This window comes from Macaca thibetana, chromosome 13, assembly GCF_024542745.1.
Source record: "Macaca thibetana thibetana isolate TM-01 chromosome 13, ASM2454274v1, whole genome shotgun sequence".
NCBI classification, from domain to species: domain Eukaryota; kingdom Metazoa; phylum Chordata; class Mammalia; order Primates; family Cercopithecidae; genus Macaca; species Macaca thibetana.
This window is the reverse complement of record NC_065590.1, coordinates 105,444,076-105,464,646: the sequence shown is the minus strand read 5'-3', so window position 1 is coordinate 105,464,646 and position 20,571 is coordinate 105,444,076. Positions and strand designations below refer to the sequence as shown.

At 49.4% G+C, this 20,571-nt stretch overlaps 1 protein-coding gene across 6 annotated transcripts in view; it reads right to left on the bottom strand.

Annotated features, from left to right (window-relative positions):
* Positions 1 to 20,571, bottom strand: part of PXDN (peroxidasin) — a 112,987-nt gene that overhangs the window by 28,975 nt on the left and 63,441 nt on the right. For all 6 annotated transcript variants that reach the window (XM_050753170.1, XM_050753168.1, XM_050753169.1 and 3 more), the window contains 8 exons: positions 19,914 to 20,083; positions 16,889 to 17,006; positions 13,541 to 13,710; positions 6,105 to 6,377; positions 4,836 to 4,952; positions 3,366 to 3,524; positions 1,837 to 1,949; positions 655 to 811 (listed from right to left, as the gene is read on the bottom strand). In XM_050753170.1, coding sequence (XP_050609127.1) covers positions 655 to 811; positions 1,837 to 1,949; positions 3,366 to 3,524; positions 4,836 to 4,952; positions 6,105 to 6,377; positions 13,541 to 13,710; positions 16,889 to 17,006; positions 19,914 to 20,083 — 1,277 coding nt within the window. The remainder of the gene's footprint in view (positions 1 to 654; positions 812 to 1,836; positions 1,950 to 3,365; positions 3,525 to 4,835; positions 4,953 to 6,104; positions 6,378 to 13,540; positions 13,711 to 16,888; positions 17,007 to 19,913; positions 20,084 to 20,571) is intronic.

The window sequence follows — 20,571 nt, the reverse complement described above, 5'->3', positions numbered from 1 at the left end:
TCTGTGGGTTGAGAAAGAGGGGCCAGAGCGACCCGGGCCTCTGTTATAAGAACCCAGACAAGGTGCCAAGGGCCTCGGGGTGAGTGGGATGGAAGCGGTGGGGGGACCAGGATGCAAACAGGCAGATGCAGGCATGGAGTCAGGACGGCTCTAGGACCACTGACTGGATCTAGGTAAGGCTGCCTACAAGCACCTAGAGGTTCCCACTGAAAGATGCTTCCGGAGCATTCCTGGCCACAGCCCGGGGAGAGAGACACCACAGCTAAGGAATCGGAATCTCATCAAGCAACCACATTTGCCAAATTATAACTGTAAATTACACCTGGTCATTTCTGGACAGATGCGGACGACCAGAGAGCAAACCTCTGCCCAGTGGACGGGCTGCAGGGTAAGGCGTTGCCCAGTGGACGGGCTGCAGGACAAAGCTCTGCCCAGTGGATGGGCAGCAGGGCCTGCAGGTGCCTGAGTGGAGGGGAAGGGCTGGCGAACAGCCTGGCTATGCACCAGGAGAGTGTCCCCACCTGGGAATCACAGGTGCTCTGTCTTCTGAATAATTCTGAACAGCCTAAGCCAATGGGCCTGGGACTGCACTAGGGGCCTGCTGGCTTTCTTTGTGGATACCACGTGGGTAGATGTGGGCATGTAGCATCTTACCGTTCACACTGAGCACCATGCTCACCGAGGCCGACCCAATGGTGTTCCGGGCTACACACTCATAGCGGCCTGCGTCTGCAGGGCCAACGTCATTGATGGTCAAGAATCCCTCAGGGCTGATGTGAAATTTTCCGCTTTCTGTCACCTGAACCCCATCCTGGAGCAAAACAGAATGAAAACAGTAAGAGAAATAAGACTAAGAAGCAGAAGTTGTCTGACCTAGGGTTGGGGGAGGGGAGACATTTGTTAGGATTTGCAAATGGAGAAGCTCCCAGGCTGTGCTTGGATCCATCCAGGCCTGGGAAGGGAAGGAGACATGGTCAGTTCTTCCAATGCCAAGCTGGCGAGATAAACTCTTTCCACATCTCATTCTTCAGGAGAACAGAGCTTGATAGCTTGAGGCAAGGATGATTTTCCACAATAAGGAGAAGTGGCACCAATGACGACTCCCTTAGACACCCGCCATGGTAGGGGGCCTACAAAGAGACCTAGGAGTGTCTCAGAAAGAGAGGGCATTGGTCCAAGGGCAAAGAAGGATTCAGAGGCAGACACAGAGGGGCAGGTGACCTCCCAGCTGAGGCAGGAGCAAGAGCAGATGCCTGGAGTGTGTGCGGAGAGGAAGGAAAGGACACAGAGATTCACAGGGAGTGCAGGGATGCGGTGGAGGACGGGACCGTCTCCGCTGAGCACTCTCCTTCTGTGAGGACCAGCGCGGCCGGCCCTGTGCTCCCGGGAGGGATTTCACAGAAACACGGGTCATGGTGTGTGAGTGCTGCCCACATCTTCCTATTGAGCTTGATAAAAACAGCAAAGAAATGAAATAACAATGTAAACCCTTCCTTATTGATGATGAGACCATAGTTCTGTAAGAGGGTTATTCTTTGCTTTTGTTACGGAAAAGATTAAAAAAATGGAATGCTCCAAGTTTGTTTTGTTCTTATTAGTAAGGATTCCCCGAGAAACCTCAAGGCTTACGATCTGAATGTTTTTCTTTCTGCTACAGAAAGTCTGTAGAGGAAGTGGGCAGGCAGCAGCTGTCCAGCCCATCACACCCCACAGCAGAGGGGAGGCTGGGGCGTGGGCACTGCCCTGCCTACCTTGTTCCAGGTGGTGGGTGGTGTGGGCGCCAGCCCGTCTATCTTGTATCTGGGTGGTGGCTGGCTCGGGCATCGGCCCACCTACCTTGTTCCAGGTGATGGCTGGCTCGGGCTCGCCCTGGGAGCTGCATGGGAGCTGCACATTGGCGCCCACCTCCACCGTTGTGTCGCTGGGAATGCTGGCAAACACAGGGGTGACTGGAAGGCAGATGTAGATAATCCAGGAAAACGAGTCAATCACATCAGAAAACTTCAGAAGAACAAAATCCCCTGCCCTCCATCAGGCCCACCCAGAGATGCTGGCAGCTCGCAGTCAGTTTCAGAATGGGCCCTTTCCCTGCCTCCCAGCGGCCTCTGCACAGGGCGGGGGAGCCTGAAAGGTCCCAGGGAAGATCCGCCCGCCTCCCTGTCTCCCAGGGCAAGGAGAGCAAAGTGCAACCAGTGTCTTCCCTGCTCAGAGACAAACAGCCACAGGGTCCAGGACGGGCTGGCGGCCATGTCCTCCAGCCCCGGCCCCTCACTGATGGCGGGGCAGTCTCAGGCATATGCTGTGCCGCAGGGCCCACGGAGGACAACGAGCTCTGGGGAGAGCCCCACTCTTGGAGAAGGAAACAGGGGAGCTTCCTCCTCTGAAAGAGCAGGAGCGTGGCTGACTGCGGGGATCTGGGGGGCCACTCAGAAATCCCACCCCCGCATTCTCTACACAGGCACCCAGAGTCCCGCTAGGTCAGGGACGCAAAGGGCAAAACCAAGAAACACAGAGCCAATCGGACAGGTCAGCCGTCAACAGCCTGCTGATGACAGGCTGGGGGAAGCCCCTTCCAGAGGTCCGCAGCGTCTCAGAACATCCCCAAAAGGGACACAAGGAAATCCAGCCCTATCCTCCCCGCACGTCATCTCTGCCCCACTCCCCACGGTCTCCATGACAAGCTCAGGGTCTGTGGCCACCTGGACGGCTCTGCTCTGGGGGCCACTCATGCTAACACTGGAGTTAGCACAGGACGCCTGCAACATGAGGGCTGGGTCAGTGGCCTTCGCTCTTGCAGAGGCCACAATCAGTGCTACGCTGACTCTATCAGGAGGGATATGAGGTTGCGGGGATCCTTCTCATTGCAGAGAACAGGCAAAGGCAACATCCAAAAAGGACAAGAGGAAGGCCGGGGTCCAAGGATGAGCTGGCAGACGGGAGAGAAACCGGATTTGGCCCTCGTGACACATCATCTGGGGTCTGTGCCTTGGGGGCGGACTTGATTACACTGTGTTACTTAAATAACCACCCCAGAAAGGGTAGTTAGAAACAACCTTTTTCTAAAATAATCTTAATTAACTAAGGGGAAAAAAAACCAAACAGACTTTAACAAGTCAATCTTATCCAAGTTCAAAAAAACCATCACTGAAAAATAAGCAAATGGTTTCACCAGCTAAAGGGACAGAGATTGAATGAGCTACTATGCAGACACCTTGGGGGCACAAGCACAATGACGGTGCATAAAATGCAGAGAGAAGAGCCAACACTTCATAACGAAGAATAATACTAAGGTCAGCTGCAGAATCTGTGTTTCCTGATGACTGATCTGAGAAAATCAATTCAGTCCACATCCTCCTGGCACCTACCTCTGGGCTGCACAGTCAGGTGGGCCACGACCTTCTGGGAGCCGATGATGTTGACAGCCTGGCATTCGTACTGGCCCTGGTCGTGGAGGGCAACCCCGGAGATTCTAAGTGTTCCCGACGACAGGACCAGGTGCCGCCGGTCCACGGAGAGCTGGCTCCCTGCAAAGGCATGGGTCCATTACACTGGACACTCGGACGTATGGAGAACTCCTGCTCTCAAACTGACAGCATCACAGACGCTTGTCTCCACCTGGGTCGGGGCACTGAATAATTTGGCCTGGCCCTGCATAAGCAAATCTTTGACTCCCCAGCAGACACCATGGTGATACCTGAATGTCCCCACACCCGTAACTCAAGAGAGAGGGGTTGACAGGGGCAGAGAACAGAGGGAAAAGCATTACACAGGGAGCCAGGAAGATGTGGGAACTCGGGGGGCTCTAGTGGGGGTGGATGGCCAGCTGGGAGAACCAGGGCAGGGAGCCAGGAAGACGTGGGGACTGGGGGGCTCTAGGGGGGCGGATGGCAGGGCAGGGAGCCAGGAAGACGTGGGGACTCGGGGGGTCTGAGGGGGCGGATGACCAGCTGGGAGAACCAGGGAGAGGACTGAGTGCTGGAGCTGATGAAGAGTCAAGTGAGGCCCCAGCACGTTCCTTTTGGGGATAAGTCTCTTCTGTTCCGCCCATAACTGCCTGAGAAAAGGGAAGTCCAGGGCGTGTGATGCAGGCACAGGCCTCCTTCCCAAAGACTCCTGGGTGGGGCCCCTCAGAGGGATGAAGGGATGGGCTGGCTATTTGGTGCAAGCTGGAGTGGACAGGAGGTCTCAGGGCCACTGCCTGCATCCCAGGACAGGAACCAGGAGGTCTGTGTAGCTCCTTCTCCGGCAGTTTCAGCTCCTGCCCTCATCCCAACCCCCATCCAGGCTGTGCCTCTACGTAGTAACGTGCCCAGTGACCTTCCCATTGAAGGAAGAGCGCTGGGACTGTAGGCAAAGAATGTGATGAAAGGTCACGACGCTGAACGGCGAGGTGACAGTGAGGGCTCTGGGAAGCAAAGTCAGAGCAAAAGCTGTTTGTCTGTTTCAATATAGTCCATGACTGTTTCCAGAAAATTCTATCCTCCATGCAAATAGATTCCTTCAAGATGCTACTTAAAAGCACGACCTAGAGACTATCTGAAACAAGGCAGGTGTGAGGGAGTCAAAGGCAGGAACCCCAAGTGTCTTCTGTAATGACAGAGCTTCTTAGAGTTTCCTGCCATGATGTCCATGAGGGACAGCCATGCATGGACAGGAAGCCACGGGGGGGTGTGCAGACACCTCTGCGCTTCCCAGTGCCTTGGTCCTGTGGAATCCAGTCCCAGCTCAGCCCTGTCCAGAACACATTGGGGGTTGCCTGGGCATGGTGGAAGAGTGTGCTTCCTGTGTCTGTGGCTGCAGAGGGAGCAGGCAAAGGCCTGGGGCCTGGCTCTTACCTCCCTTGGTCCAGGCAATGACGGGCGGCGGGTTGCCCTTGGCTTCACACTGGAAATCCACGGTCTGGCCCTCGATGACAACTCTGTCCTGAGGCGTCACAGTGAACTGAGGAAGAGCTTCCGGAGAGAAAGCATTCGAAACAGGACATGTAAAAAGCAGCATGGGGTAAAAACGCCACCAAGAAAATGACCACAGTCTTGGCAGACACCTGACGGTTAGAAGCGAGGTCTACAACGAAGAGTCAGAAAGAGGCAGAGGGCACAGGAGAAGATGGGAGCGAAACAGAAAGAAGATGAAGGACGGGTGAGTTCTCAGCATCACCCTGGAAAGCACACAAAGACTGTTCAACCACACCGTCAGCTGCAATGCACACAGGGCACAGATGAGGCCACACTGAAGCTTGTGGACACCAGGCTGACTTACAATGATTCCTCTCAATCCTCACCCTAAACTAATATTTGCAAATGCTTAAAAAAATGCCATCTGGTATAGCTGTGTGCGATGATAGTGGTTATTATCACTGGATGAAAAACATGACTTACAGAACAGTATTGTCTGGTATGATTCCATTTTTATACAAGTAACAGCCACAAAAAAAGTAAATCCACGTAACACGGCTGCATTGGTGTACATGCAAATAAAACCAGAAAGATGCTCGACAGATTGCCAGTGAGACAGGAAAGGGTTGAAGAGAGGCTGGCAGAAGGAAATGATTTCTCTATCTCTAATATCATCTCTAATAATTTAGCTTTTGCACTTCTGTATTGTTTGAATGTTTTCCAACACACGTACCACTTCACAAGAATAACTCATTTTACAGTCCATTAAGCAATGTAGAAATACATGGCAGAAGGCGTAAAACGATGAATACTCCCAGGAGACTACATCCAAAACTGATCTTAAGGAAGGATTCAAAGCTGTCTGCAAGGTGTATCAACCACCTTACTGCACATGTGCACGCACGCACACACACACACAAACACACACACACACTCACTTATCCGACAGACACTCCTGGCCAGGTGCTGGAGGTACAGAGACACCACAGCCAGCACACAGAGCCCGTCCTACTGAGCCTTCTGATGCAAAAATCTACAAATTGCGATCATCTGTAGGTAGTCCAATGGGGGTATAATGGATAAAAATAACCTGAGTGAAGTAGACAGGGCAGAGATTCTATGGAGCGTTGGTGGGTATGGCAGTGCGAGCTGGTGGAGCGGGGAGGAAGGGGCTGAGCCCTGGCTCTGGCACAGAGGATGGATACCCACCCTGGACGATGATGAACGCAGTGGCATGGACGCTGTCAATGCTGTTGGTCGCAGAGCACGCATACTCTCCGCTGTCCTCCTGGACGACGTTCTGTATGTAAAGCCCGCCAGAAGGTGTGATGTTCACTCGCGGGTCGACGGGCAATGGTGTGCGGTCACCTCTCGTCCAGGAGATTCGCGGCGGGGGGTGGCCTGTGGCGCTGCACTCCAGCGTGACGCTCTCCCCAACCAGCACCTCTGTATTCTGTGGCTGGATTACAAAAGTGGGTCGAGCTGTCACAATTAAACAGAAATTCTCAATTAATTTCTCCCGGTTTGACATGGTTTTTGCTTGATTTTTCCTATGTCAGGCTATTAATTCTATTTACCACCAAAATAGGGCAAAACAAACACAATGTAACTGCATATTTTCTTTTTAAAGAAATGTGCAGACAATAAAAATGGTTCACAGCCTCGGGTCAAACAACATGCAGGCCACCTGAGCAAAGTGAGCAACCATGGCTGCTTAGGAAAAGCTAACGAGGAAGGGCTTTTTCTTAAAACATGTGCTGAACTCCATGGAGGATCCTTATTTCTAAATAAAATACATTATGTCAGTCTTGTTAGACCTTGCTAGTAGTTCCTACTGGCACAAATTATTGTTAGTGAAGTATATTTAGAGTATACAAAAATAACAAATTTACTCATAAAAAGTGCAAATTAAAAGTAAGCAAGAAATAATATTTTTCAAATTTAAATCCAGAAAAAAGCCCTACAATTACGATGTGTTTCATGCGTGAGTTTGTGTGGAAACGGAACTCTCCCACGCTGGTAGTGAGAGCACGCCCTGGCCCAGCCCACCTGCAGAGACGTGGCCGTGCATACCAGCACTGAACATGTGCACACTCTATTGCCCAGAAATTACCCGGCTAAACAAAAGCTAGCAGAAGATAAGAAATAACTAAGATTAGAGCATAACTGAAGGAGACAGAGACACGAAAAACCCTTCAAAAAAAATAAATGAATCCAGGAGCTGGATTAATTTGAAAACATTAACAAAATACATATTTTGTTAATCTGTTTGACAAGCAGATTAGATAGACTGCTAGCCAGACTAATAAACAAGAGAGAAGAATCAAATAGGATAAAAAATGATAAAGGGGATATCACCCCTGACCGCAAAGAAATACAAACTACTATCAGAGATTACTATAAACAGCTCTACACAAATAAACTAGAAAATCTAGAAGAAATGGGTAAATTCCTGGACATATACACCCTGCCAAGAGGGTATTCAAATAGGAAGAGAGGAACTCAAATTGTCTCTGTTTGCAGACGACATGATTATATATTTAGAAAACCCCAACATCTCAGCCCCAAAACTCCTTAAGCTTACAAACAACTTCAGCAAAGTCTCAGGGCACAAAATCAATGTGCAAAAATCCCAAGCATTCCTCTACACCAATAACAGACAAGCAGAGAGCCAAATCCTGAGTGGACTCCCATTCACAATTGCTACAAAGAGAATAAAATACCTAGGAATACAACTTACAAGGGACATGAATGACCTCTTTAAGGAGAACTAGAAACCACTGCTCAAGGAACTAAGAGAGGATACAAACAAATAGAAAAACATTCCATGCTCTTGGATAGGAAGAATCAATATTGTGAAAATGGCCATACTGCCCAAAGTAATTTATAGATTCAATGCTATTCCCATCAAGCTACCATTGACTTTCTTCACAGAACTAGAAAAAACTGCTTTAAATTTCATATGGACCAAAAAGGAGCCCATATAGCCAAAACAATCCTAAACAAAAAGAACAAAGCTAGAGGCATCACACTACCTGACTTCAAACTATACTACAAAGCTACAGTAACCAAAACAACATGATAGTGGTACCAAAACAGATACATAGACCAATAGAACAGAACAGAGGCCTCAGAAATAACACCACACATCTACAACCATCTGATCTTTGACAAATCTGACAAAAACAAGCAGTGTGGAAAGGATTCCCTATTTAATACATGGTGCTGGGAAAACTGGCTAGCCATATGCAGAAAACAGAAACTGGACCCCTTCCTTACACCTTATACAAAAATTAACTCAAAGATGGGTTAAACTCTTAAACATAAAACCTAAAACCATAAAAACCCTAGAAGAAAACCTAGGCAATAGCATTCAGGACACAGGCACGGGCAAAGACTTTGTGACTAAAACACCAAGAGCAATTGCAACAAAAGCCAAAAGTGACAAATGGAATCTAATTACACTAAAGAGCTTCTGCACAAGAAAAGAAACTATCGTCAGAGTGAACAGGCAACCTATAGAATGGGAGAAAATTTTTGCAATCTATCCATCTGACAAAGGTCTAATATCCAGAATCTACAAGGAACTTAAACAAATTTACAAGAAAAAAACAAATAACCCCATCTAAAAGTGGGTTAAGGATATGAACAGACACTTCTCAAAAGAAATTTATGTGGCCAAGAAACACGGAAAAAAAAGCTCATCATCACTCGTCATCAGAGAAATGCAAATCAAAACCACAATGAGATACCATCTCATGCCAGTTAGAACGGCGATCATTAAAAGTCTGGAAACAACAGATGCTAGCAAGGATACAGAGAAAAGGAACGTTTTTACGCTGTTGCTGGGATTGTAAATTAGTTCAACCATTGTGGAAGACAGTGTGGCGATTCCTCAAGGATCTAGAACCAGAAAAATAATTTGACCCAGCGATCCCATTATTGGGTATACACCCAAAGGATTTTAAATCATTCTACTATAAAGACACATGCACATGTATATTTACTGTAGCACTATTTACAATAGCAAAGACTTGGAACCAACCCAAATGCCCATCAGTGATAGACTGGATAAAGAAAATGTAGCACATACCATAGAATACTATGCAGCCATCAAAAAGAATGAATTCATGTCCTTTGCAGGGACATGGATAAAGCTGGAAACCATCATCCTCAGCAAACTAACACAGGGACAGAAAACCAAACACTGCATGTTCTCATTCATAAGTGAGAGCTGAACAGTGAGAACACATGAATACAGGGAAGGGAACATCACACACTGGGGCCTGTCTGGGGTTTGGGGGACAGGGGACAGAGAGCATTAAAACAAATATCTAATGCATGCGGGGCTTAAAACCTGGACGACAGGTTGATGGGTGCAGTAAACCACCATGGCACATGTATACCCATGTAACATACCCGCACATTCAGCACATATATCCCAGAACTTCAAGTAAAATTTAAAACATATATATATTATGCTAGAAACTTAATCTATAGCTATTTTTACAAGCACATAAAATGTCATATGTCCAAATACATTTTTGTTTGGGCCAGACGTGGTGGCTCATGCCTGTAATCCCAGCACTTTGAGAGGCTGAGGTGGGCACATCACCTGAGGTCAGGAGTTCGAGACCAGCCTGGCCAACATGGAAAAACCCTGTCTCTACTAAAAATACAACAATTAGCCAGTACGGTGGCGCACACTTGTAGTCCCAGCTACGCGGCAGGCTGAGGCAGGAGAATCACTTGAACCAGGGAGTCAGAGGTTGCAGTGAGCTGAGATCTCACCACTGCACTCCAGGCTGGGCAAGAGCGAGACTCTGTCTAAATAAATAAATAAATAATAAATTTGTGTTTTCCTTTTGCCCTGTTGTTTGTTCAGGTCAACCATCCTTATCCACCACGCTAAAATTCAGAAAACTCCAAAAATCATTATTTTTTTGTAACTTATTTGTTTGGAAAATTTGATCTATCTAGCATGAGGATACTTATAGCCTTTATTCTACTTTCTGTGAATATCCATACAGTTTGCTATAGGATATTAATACATTGATTATAGGGCACTATCCCAGACTCTGCTGACCGTCTAAATTGGTATGTGGATTTTACACTATGCTACCCTTCCAAAAATTTACCCAAGTTTCTGAATATCAAAAGACATCTGGCCCAAAGGCTTTTGAATAAAGAACACAGAACTGTGAGAGCTAAAGATTTGGAAAAAAAATCTAAATTCACTCCAAAAGGAAACTTGTTAAATAAATTCAGGGTGCATTTAGATCATGGAATTCTATGCAGCTATAGAAAGAAAGAGAGTAAGAAAACTGATGTATCAAAAGTGAAAGACTAGAAAGATTTCTAAGCTATCATCTGAGAAAAATCACTTGCCTCAAATATGCTTACTTTTTTTTTGTATACACACAGGGAAGAAACTACTAAGCATTTTGGGAAGAGGGGAAGGGAAGAGGGAATTGAGCGCATAACGGAAAGAGCCAGGACGACGACTTTCTACCTTTTTATATATGTTAACATGTAAGCTGTGTTAGTCAAATATTTAAGTATAAATTACAAAAAATACAGAAATGACATTTAATATTAGCATTTCTATCAGAATAACAAATTGGAAACCATGAAGCTACTCACAAAAGTAGGAACACCAAAGTCAAAGTCGGCCTTGAGGGCATTCGTAGACCCTTATAACTTAAATTGAGCTTTAAAGAGCCTCATGCAGTACAGAAGACAAGACACAGATCAACAGAGGCCCACGAAGAGAAGTTCGACAGAAAACTGAACAGCTGCATCCCCACAGTGCTGTGCCCTCGGCATGAGAAAAAACTAACTTCAAAACCTGCCTGCCCCACCCAGGGAACGACGCCCAGTACAAGAGATAAATAAATCTCATTTAAGTGTTCTTCACCAAAACCTGGTGCTCACATGAGCTTGCTGCCCAGCTCCCCCTACATCAGCCAGAAGGAAGGTGATCCCCGACAGAAGAGCTGAGATAAACAAAGGAAGGACAAAGGAAGTGGGAACCACATGGATGCATCCAGACAAACACTGGAAGAACAAAATAATAATGTTTATAGGTTAAAAAAACACAAAACAGAACTAAGCACGTCAACTCAGCGGGATGAATACATGTTAGAGGGGAAGGTTATACTAACTTTAGGCTTTGGCAATTTAAGAATGCATTTAAAATTTTCTAGGCTAACCACTAAAAGAACAGAAATGGGTATATAGTATACAAACTGGTAGTGGGAAGCAAATATGAAAAAATTATTTCCAATTAAAGCAAAAAACACAGAAAAGTTTGGACAAACAGTTCAAAATAAGAGGTAGAATTTATAAATCTCATATTGTTAACTACAATAAACATATTTAAATGGATTAACTTTAAGGAAAACTTAGGATTTTTAAAAAATTTCTAGCTCTGTGTTATTTATATTAAACATCTCAAACATGTGTACGTGGAAAGGCTCGGAGAAAAATGGTGGGAAAAGATACACCTGACAATAAAGATCAAGTAGAGGCTGCTTTTATGTATCTTACAACAAATTTACCTAGAAGCAAAAAGCACTGATAGAAGTGTTATTGATCAAAAATGTAATTCATCAGACAGATAATAACTGCAAACTTTTTATATGCCCCTAATCACAAAGCTTCAGGATAATGGGTGCGATATGCCCCTTTATGGCCCACGGAGACCTCCACGTCACTCTTTTCCTATTACTATACATTATTACCATAGTCTGCAACAGCAGTTGGCCATTTTTTTTCTGTAAAGGGCCAGACTGCTCCTGTTCTAAGTTCTGAAGGCCACGCAGGTTTTGTTGCTTCTCCTCAACTCCGCCATGGTAGCATACAAGCAGCCACAGACATTGTGCAAAAGAATGAGTGCAGTCATGCTCCAAGAAAACTTAATCATAGACAGTGACGCTTGAATTTCTTCTAGCTGTCATGTCGTCATAAGATACTGTTCTTTTAAAAGTTTTGATCATTTAAAATTGCAGAAAAGTATTCATACACCTTAGGAGAAACAGGCAGTAGGCAGGTGTGGACTGCAGGCTGTAGTGTGCCAGCCTGGCCTAGGCTTCTGGGCTTCCCAGGGCTGGTTCCCCCATGCTGCAGTAACTCCCTGTGCACTGGATGGCGGGAGACTCTTCATTTGTATCTGAGGGAGCTACACCACATGTTCAGACTAGTATACTAAATAGGGCTGTTATTCCTGAGAAAGACCCAAGAATTCAGATCAAAAGGAGCGAAATTTGGAACTCTCAAGCCATAAAGAGCTGGCTAAATATTCCTGTCCAGGAATCAATCAACCTACTCGCATAGTAACTCTCCTAAGTAGTTCATTACTCATAATCCATGGTTATTCTCCTTTGTCTGTAACACATACTTAACAGTACTACATAACTATTTTGTGGACTTTTTAATGCCTTAAAAACAGAGCCCAGGCTCCTTCTGGGAGCAGCGGCTGTGTCTTCACTTCTCTGCACACGCCCACAGCACTGACTTTGGAAAGATGCTGAACGCCTTGTGCTGAACATGTGGAACGTTGTTTGATTGAGGGCTTTGAGTCAGCAGTACTATACCACTGGGCTTTCCTTTGAACGGAAATGTGAGAGCCGGGAATTCTCAGCCTTCGGTACCCGTTGATTGTGTCTATGCTGGGATGTACCAGGTGATACAGAGATTAGGCCAATTAAGGAGCCGGCATTTAAACAAGAAACACCAAAACCACTTACATTGCCAAACAAAAGGTTTTATAACCATAATGGCCTGAAATACAAAATACCAGGGAAACAGCGACCCTGGCATGATTTGTGGCTGAAGCTAAAGGAAGCCAGAAGGTTTCAGAGAGGAAGTTACACCTGCAGCCTCCGTGGGTAAGGGCTCCGACTCTACCGGCTTCCACACAGGAGGACAGGCAGACCCGTCCAGAGGCGTGAAGGGATCTGCATCGTTTCCCAGAGCCGTGGGGTACACCCAACGCCCCATTCCGCTGTTGTGCAAGGGCCCAGCTCCTCTTCTGAGCAATGGCCACGGATAACACAGGTGGATCAGAGCAGAGTTTGCAACCTGGTGGGGCCCAGATGGATGAGAGGCCACAGCTAGACTTGATGTGGCTGAGACAGTTTTTAAATGTTTTAAATTTACGTGCCATTATCTTAAACATGAAAATATTGGATAAAAATCTAGAATTGTGGTTCCTTTTACATAATCCAAGCCCTTCGCAAAATAGAGACCTTGTTACCACATGGCAACAGCTGGCTGTGCCTGAGTAGCTGTCCCTTCAGAGGGCGCCTGGGTGGTGGGGTCAGTGGGTCGGGGGTGGCACAGTCTCTCCAGGTTCCCAAGGCCCTCTCTCCATGGGCTGGGCTCACAGCATGGACTGCCCCGGCTGTGTGGACTATGAGTGTGTCCCCAGATGAGGGGCTAACTGGGGACCACAGCACCGCTCACAGATCATCTACGACCCTGCGCTTCGAAAGCTCTGTGAGCCAACCCTGTATTGCAGCTTCAACTTCAGACTTCAATGTTCATTCTTATTTTACTGAGTTGGGGTGCAAGGAAAGAAGAAGGCAGATACTGAGGGACGACAATTCTGGGCGGAACCCAGGTGTGAAATGCCCACCACATACCTGGAGACCCGAAGTACCTGAGGGTCACCTCTTGCGTCTTCACCTCTCCGGCCACGTTCTTTGCCATGCACTGGTAGATACCCTGGTCCGTCTCCTGTGTGTTCTGGATCATCAGGGTCCCATCATCCAGCAAGTTTAGGCGGGAATCTGTCTTCATGCTCAGCTCGTTACTACAAAGACAGAAATTTGGTCTGGTCAAGTGTTGAAAGCACAAAGACGTACCTCACCCATCCCCAGCACAGGGGTTTCCAGCCTTGCAGCAGGTGTATCAGAGCTCGTGCGAGCAACAGCTCACCTTCCAGGGTCTCCTCCTTCCTGGCAGCCCCTGATCTAACAGGCAGTTCTGAAAAGGGGACCGCGTATTCACACATCTCATTCACTCAGATACTCATCCTTAGTATTCACATGTTCAATCTATCTACATGTTTTAAAGTGTTCCTAATTCCAAAGGAGAAAGCAATGAACAAAATGGAAAAAATTCCAAGGAAACATTTTTTTTTGTTTCTGGTGAATTAACTAAAAAGGGTAGAAACATTTTTACATTACTAAACGCCGAAGATACGCCTACGTGCATTTTATTTTTTATTTTAGAGACAGAGTCTCACTCTGCGGCCCAGGCTGGAGTGCAGTGGTATAACCATGGCTCACTGCAGCCTCAGCCTCCTGGGCTCAAGCGCTCCTCCTGCCTCCAGCTCTGAAAGTGCTGGGACTGCAGGAGTGTGCCAGGCCTCTCTATCTGTATTTTAACAAACAGTGCCTGCAAGCTGCTGGCTGGCCTCCCTCTGGGATCTGGGAGGAACCTGTGGAGCTGCACCATGAACAGGCCAGGACACGGGTGACCTCACCCTCGCATGGCTCAGTCAGTCCTCAGGCAGTAATGACCTCCCCGGGGCCACGCTTCATCACACACACTTCGGCAGCCAAGAAAAGCTGCAACACCTTTACCCCAATGCTCAGTCCTGCCGCCTCTCCCCTCACCCACCTGTAACTTCGCTTTAGTTCCCTTTCTACAGAAGCAGGTGAAGAGGAGAGAGGTGACACTGGATGCCACTGAGATCACAGTCTATGGCAAGTGTGAGGACTAAGAACAGCCAGGCATGGAGCCCTCTGAGAATGCAGATGGGCCAACGAGAACTCCTGCTTCCAGATCGTCAAGACAGACAAGGCCTCTGTGAAACAGAAACCCACTTCCTCCGTGCACGAGATTCATCATCTTCCATGCGCGTTTCCTAAGGAATGTGTGGAGCCTGCACCACGCTGGGTCGTTCATGCAGGAGGAGCAGCCCCCGCACTGTGCAAAAGCACTTTCCCACGACCGCCCTCAGATACCTGCTAGCGTGCTGCCAAACCATCGGGGACGCTCTCGAAAGACCAACACCCACCTTCTCCCAAATCTTCCTCATGCTCTCCTCTGCCTGGCACCAATCCCCCAACCTGCAATCTGTCCTTACTCACAGGGCTTGCTAGACGGAAGAAATGTCAGCTCAGGCCCGATAAATACGACTCTCTCTGATGTGGCCCGATCCCCTGCCCAGAAACACGGCGAGCCAGCAGGTGAGGCTGGCCTGCAGGTGACTCTGGATGTTAGGTAAGGCCGGCCGGCAGGCAGGTGAGGCCAGCAGGTGAGACTCCAGCTGGTGGAGGGCAGAACCCAGCACGGGTCACCAGGCCTCAGGACCTCGGCTCGAGCCCAGCACAGGTCACCAGGCCTCAGGACCTCGGCTCGAGCCCAGCACAGGTCACCAGGCCTCAGGACCTCGGCTCGAGCTCTGCCATATTTAGCTGTGAGATTTCAACTTTGGGCATCAATTTTTTCATATATTAAATGTAGGTGTGATGGACTGGGGCCAAATTTATGCTTCCCTGACTTTTACATGCACACAACATAATATACTGCAGAATTCCTCCAGTGTTCTCTGGATTTTAAATCTCATCTACTTGGGAGTCATCCAAGACAAGAACTGTGAACAGAGTGACGGCACCTTATAGGCTCCTTGCCCGGCACTGCAGCCAAGGTCAACGTGACCTTTCAGTCATGAGGATAACAAAATCTAGAGCTGGAACAAACCTGCCATGTCCTCTTCAGCATGGACACATCTTCCCGTTCTGTTCGTGACAACTGGGGGCAGCCAGTTCCCTGCTCCTGTCCATCTCTTCTATAAACACCGCCTTGCCCGAGAGCCAAGCCCAGCCCGGTTTGCCTCTGGAGTCTGGAACAATGACTCAGTGTATGCCTCATCTATCTGCCCGAGTATCACAGGGCTCACATCTCAGACGCATCCCTCTTGCTCCCTCATGACTAAACATGGCCAGAGAGGAGCAGCGCAGGAGCGCTGGGGCTGGGCCGGCAGGAGGAGCTCCTTCAGAAGCTGTCCTCACGCAGGCAGATGGGAGAAGCCAGGACATGGTGGCTTTACTTCAGGATTTTCTTTTAAGGATTCCTTTCAAAAGGTCACTTTGAAAGTGCTCCACTCCAACTCAGGACCCTCGGTGATTTGACCCCAGGTGCCTTTGGGCAATCTGACCTCATTCCCACCTAGGCCTCTCTGCCCCCGCACCATAGGTCCTGCCCCACCCACCCCCCTTGCACGCCTTTCACCTCCTCCCACCTCCCACCTCTCCCCGTAGACTCCACTACTCCTTCACCAACACGGCCCCAGCTCGCAAACCTGAACGGGGCAGGGGTGCTCCCCACATCTGGGCTCACAGGTGCGGCTTGCTGCCGGAACACGTGATGGTCAGCGGTAGGACTTCCCTCTGTCGCCCTGCCAGCCAGCAGCCGGGACCAACTTAGCCTTAACAGGCCCACACCATGTTTGCGGACACAAGGGGAGACTTTCTTTGGGAGACAAGTTAGATCCACACAGGAGCTGAGCAAACCTGTGTCAGCAGCTGCATGGCGCTCGTCTCCTGAAGATGCCGTCCCGGCAGAGGTCAGGGCCCCTCCCACACCCGCTCAGGTTGGTCACAATGCCCCAGGTCAAGGCTGCCAACAACAGTGACCAGAGCAAACAGGCTGCTGCCAGAGGTCAGTGGGCAGGGAGAGAACAAGCAGCACGCTCTCCCTCCCTCCCACTGGGCAGGGCCGCAGGGACACGGTGCCCGGCCAGGGCACCCCTGTGCTGCCCGGGAGAGAGTGGGGAAGGGGCCCGAGCGTGGCAGAAACGTCGTCACACCCCCCGCCATGTAAGACCGGAAAAGAGCACAAATATCTCATCCCTTGTACTTTTCCCTACGTGGCGGGGGAAGAGTGGACGTGGGCCTTGGTGGGGAGTGAGGTGCGGTTTGGGTGTCCAGGTGTAACTCTGAGAGACGCGTGGGGGACATTTCTGTTTGGCCCCAACTCACTTGTTTCGCAGCCAGATGATCTCAGGCTTGGGGTTGCCTTCGGCTCGGCAAGTGAAATACACGGTGTTCCCCGAGGTCACGTCTGCATCCTGGGGCTCGGATGTGATCCGGGGCCTTTCTGTGCCCAACAAGAAAACGGAAACCTTTTTAGTGTAAACCACGACATGAAAATAAACGACAACCCACGCTGAGTCCTCTGTGTCCAAGAGGAAACCACAGATGCCCAAAGGCGTAATTCAGCCATAAACATCCCCCACAAAATTGCCAGACCGGCTTCTCCACAGCCCCGTCTATGGTGCGGATCCACATGATGTCTGCGCCAAAGGGCGCCACGTTCTGACCACCTGAGGGACAGGCTGGCTCAGAGCTAGGCAGACGAGCCCCAAATGACAGCCTTTGGCGTCCCCTCAAGGCCCTTCGGGAAAGCCAAACACCAGGGCAGAGTGGACAGCCACAGGTCACTATTTTCAGTGAATAAAAGACAAAAAGTTGTACTCTGTAGATAAAGCATCGCTGAAAGAATAAGTCTCTAAAAGCACAGGCAGGTGGCAGACACCACAGCTGGAGCAACTCCCAGCCTCCCTCCTCCACAGCTGCCCTGGTCCTCACCCTCCACCCTGGACAAGGGGAAGAACGGCCTCTCCCGCCTCCTGCGTGCCCTGACTCCATACAGCTTCCAGGGGCCACCCGAGGGCTGACGGCTTCCAGCAGCCACCTGAGGGCTGACGGCTTCCAGGCTCCTGTCCCTGGCGGCTGCTCCGGAGCTCCAGGCCTGCACAGGGAGCGGCCTTCTCTAAGGCTCCCTTCGGCAGCCGTGAGGGAACCATGCTGAGGGCGGGCCTAGGCTCCCATCTCTGCCTCATCACCTCAGTGTGCAAATCTGTCTCCATGTACATGCTGTGTACATGGAGAAGAAAAAGAAGAAAAACACAACCACACGTAGGTGTGTACAAGTGAGTGCCTGCAGTGGGGCACACACAAGCACAGGTACGAGTGTGTGTGTGCACTGGAGCTGACTCTGCTCAGCGCTGCCATTCTGCCTGGCAACCAAAACAAAGGCCCTCAGACCCAACTGGGGGCCGTCAGCAAGGGCTCCTCCTGGATGGCCTCCTTCCATCTCCCCAGCATTGCACAGCCCAGGTCGCGAGGCTGGGGCGGCTCTGCCCAGCCCTCCCCGTGCTCCCACATCACTCTGGGAACCGTGCCTCCAGCCCTTGGCTTCATGGAGGTTCTCATCCCTCTGGCCTTAGTCCGGCCTCCCCGCCTGCCTCACACACTCCCCAATTCCCTCTCCCTAGGGCTGCCAGAAAGCTCCTCCTAGAATACAAACATCATCCCAACATTCTGTAAACCCTCCCATGGCTCCCCATCACCACAAAAAATAAGCTTTCGCTGCTTTCTTCATTATTTAGGCTGCACAACCCTGCAGACATCCTAAAACCCACCTAATTGTACACCTGAACAGGGTGAATTGTCTGGCACGGCAACAACACCTCCATAAAGCTATTATAAAAAACAAGAATAATCACTGACAGCCAAATTGGAGTAAGGAGTAAAAGTATGACAAGATCTCCAAGGGCACAACCTCAGGAGCATTAGCGGCAATGACAGGGCCTCGACTGATTCACAGGGACGCACACAGCTTAGCAGAGCTGCCAAGTTGGGCAGCACAGGTCCCTGGGCCCCCCGAGCACTGAGGGCCCTCCCGTCAGGGACACGTGGGGCAGCTCCTTCCATCAAGGGCCGTGTCTGGAGCTGCTGACAGCCAGTGCCCTGCAGAGCTGAGGGCGGAGTCTGCGTCCGGGGTGGGGAAGCAGTGCAGGCAGGCGGCTGCACAGGGGTCTGGGCCTCTTTTGCTCCCCAGGCTAGAAATCTGAGTGGTGTAGTACCCCCAGCCACCAGGCAGCTCTCAGTTCTAACTGCCCCTGCCATAGCTCCATCAAGAACTGAGCTACAAGAAACTTAAAAAAAAAAAAAAAAAAAAAAAAAAAAAACTATGTATTTTTGTCATATTATAAAACCATCACACAGGGAGAGCCTTTCACCTTACCAAAATAAACAGCCGTGTGTATGCGTGCCTGTGTGCATATGTGTGTGTGTCTCTAAATGGTGTGAGTGTGTGGATGGTGTGTTCATGTGTATATGTGGTGAGTGTGTGGAGTGTGTGTGTATGTGCATGTGTGGTTTGTGTCTGTGTGTGTGTCTATAAATGGTATGAGCGTGTGGATGGTATGTTCGTGTGGGTATGTGCATGTGTGTGTGGTTTGTGTCTGTATGTCTATAAATGGTGTAAGTGTGTGGATGGTGTGTGCATGTGTATATGTGGTGAGTGTGTGGAGTGTGTGTGTATGTGCATGTGTGGTTTGTGTCTGTGTGTGTAGATGGTGTGTACGTGTGCGTGTGGATGGTTTGTGTCTGTTTATGTGTGTGCGTCATTTTATAAATTGTGTATGGTGTGTGTGTAAATGTGTGTGGTGTGTGGATGGTGTGTGTGTGTGTAGTTTGTGTCTGTGTGTATGTCTATAAATGGTGTGTGTAGATGGTGTGTGCATGTGTGTCTGTAGTGTGTAGATGGTGTGTGCATGCGTGTATGTGCGTGTGTGTGTGGATGGATTGTGTCTGTGTATGTGTGTCTCTAAATGGTGTGTGTGTGGATGGTGTGTGTGTAAATGGTGTGTGTGGATGGATTGTGTCTGTGTATGTGTGTCTGTGGATGGTGTGTGTGTAAATGGTGTGTGTGGATGGTGTGTGTAAATGTCTGTGTGTGGATGGTGTGTGTGTAAATGGTGTGTGTGTAAACGGTGTGTGTGGATGGTGTGTGTGTAAATGGTGTGTGTGGATGGTGTGTGTAAATGTCTGTGTGTGTAAATGGTGTGTGTGGATGGTGTGTGTGTAAATGGTGTGTGCAGATGGTGTGTGTAAATGTGTGTGTAAATGTGTGTGTGTAAATGTGTGTGTGTGTGGATGGTGTGTGTGTGGATGGTGTGTGTGTGTGTGGATGGAGTCTGCGTGTCGGGCCACTCACCACAGTTCAGCTCTTCCGGGGTGACCGCTGCCACTGAGCGTCCCTGGATGCGTCTGGGATATTCACAGGTGGCTGCTGCCTGCGCGTTCCCCGACTCCGCGTAGGTTTTCAGCAAATCCGCCAACCACAGGATTTCACAGTCGCAGTGGAGTGTGTTTGAGTCCAGTCGCCTGTGGGAAGGAAGATGCGGCTGGTGAGACACGGGGTGGGTGGGCTCGTCCATCCGTCCATCAGACAGGGCTTCCAGGTCCTGCGTCGGGAAACATGCGCCAGGCCTGCCGGGCTTGCGACACGGGGATGGGACACTTCCCGTGGTGGAATCTGAGCCCCAGTGCCCGACTCAGGGAGTGATGTAGAGACACACACATCACCAGGAAGAGCCCGGGGGTGCACAGTACCCCTGGAGGCACTAACCGGAGAGGCGTGAGTAGCAAAGGGCCGGTGCACACCCAGACATCGGGTGTCGAGTTAAAGACAAAGGAGTGCGCCAGCGGCACAGGTCAGGGAAGTTTGTGAAGGAGAGCGGGTGGGAGCCACTCACAGAAATCAGTAACATGAGAACCACAGCCACAAAACCACCACTGTCACCCAACGCCCGTCATCACGGACAGGACAGTTCTACACCATCTCACTCCGGCCTGAGCCTTCCCAGGGAGTG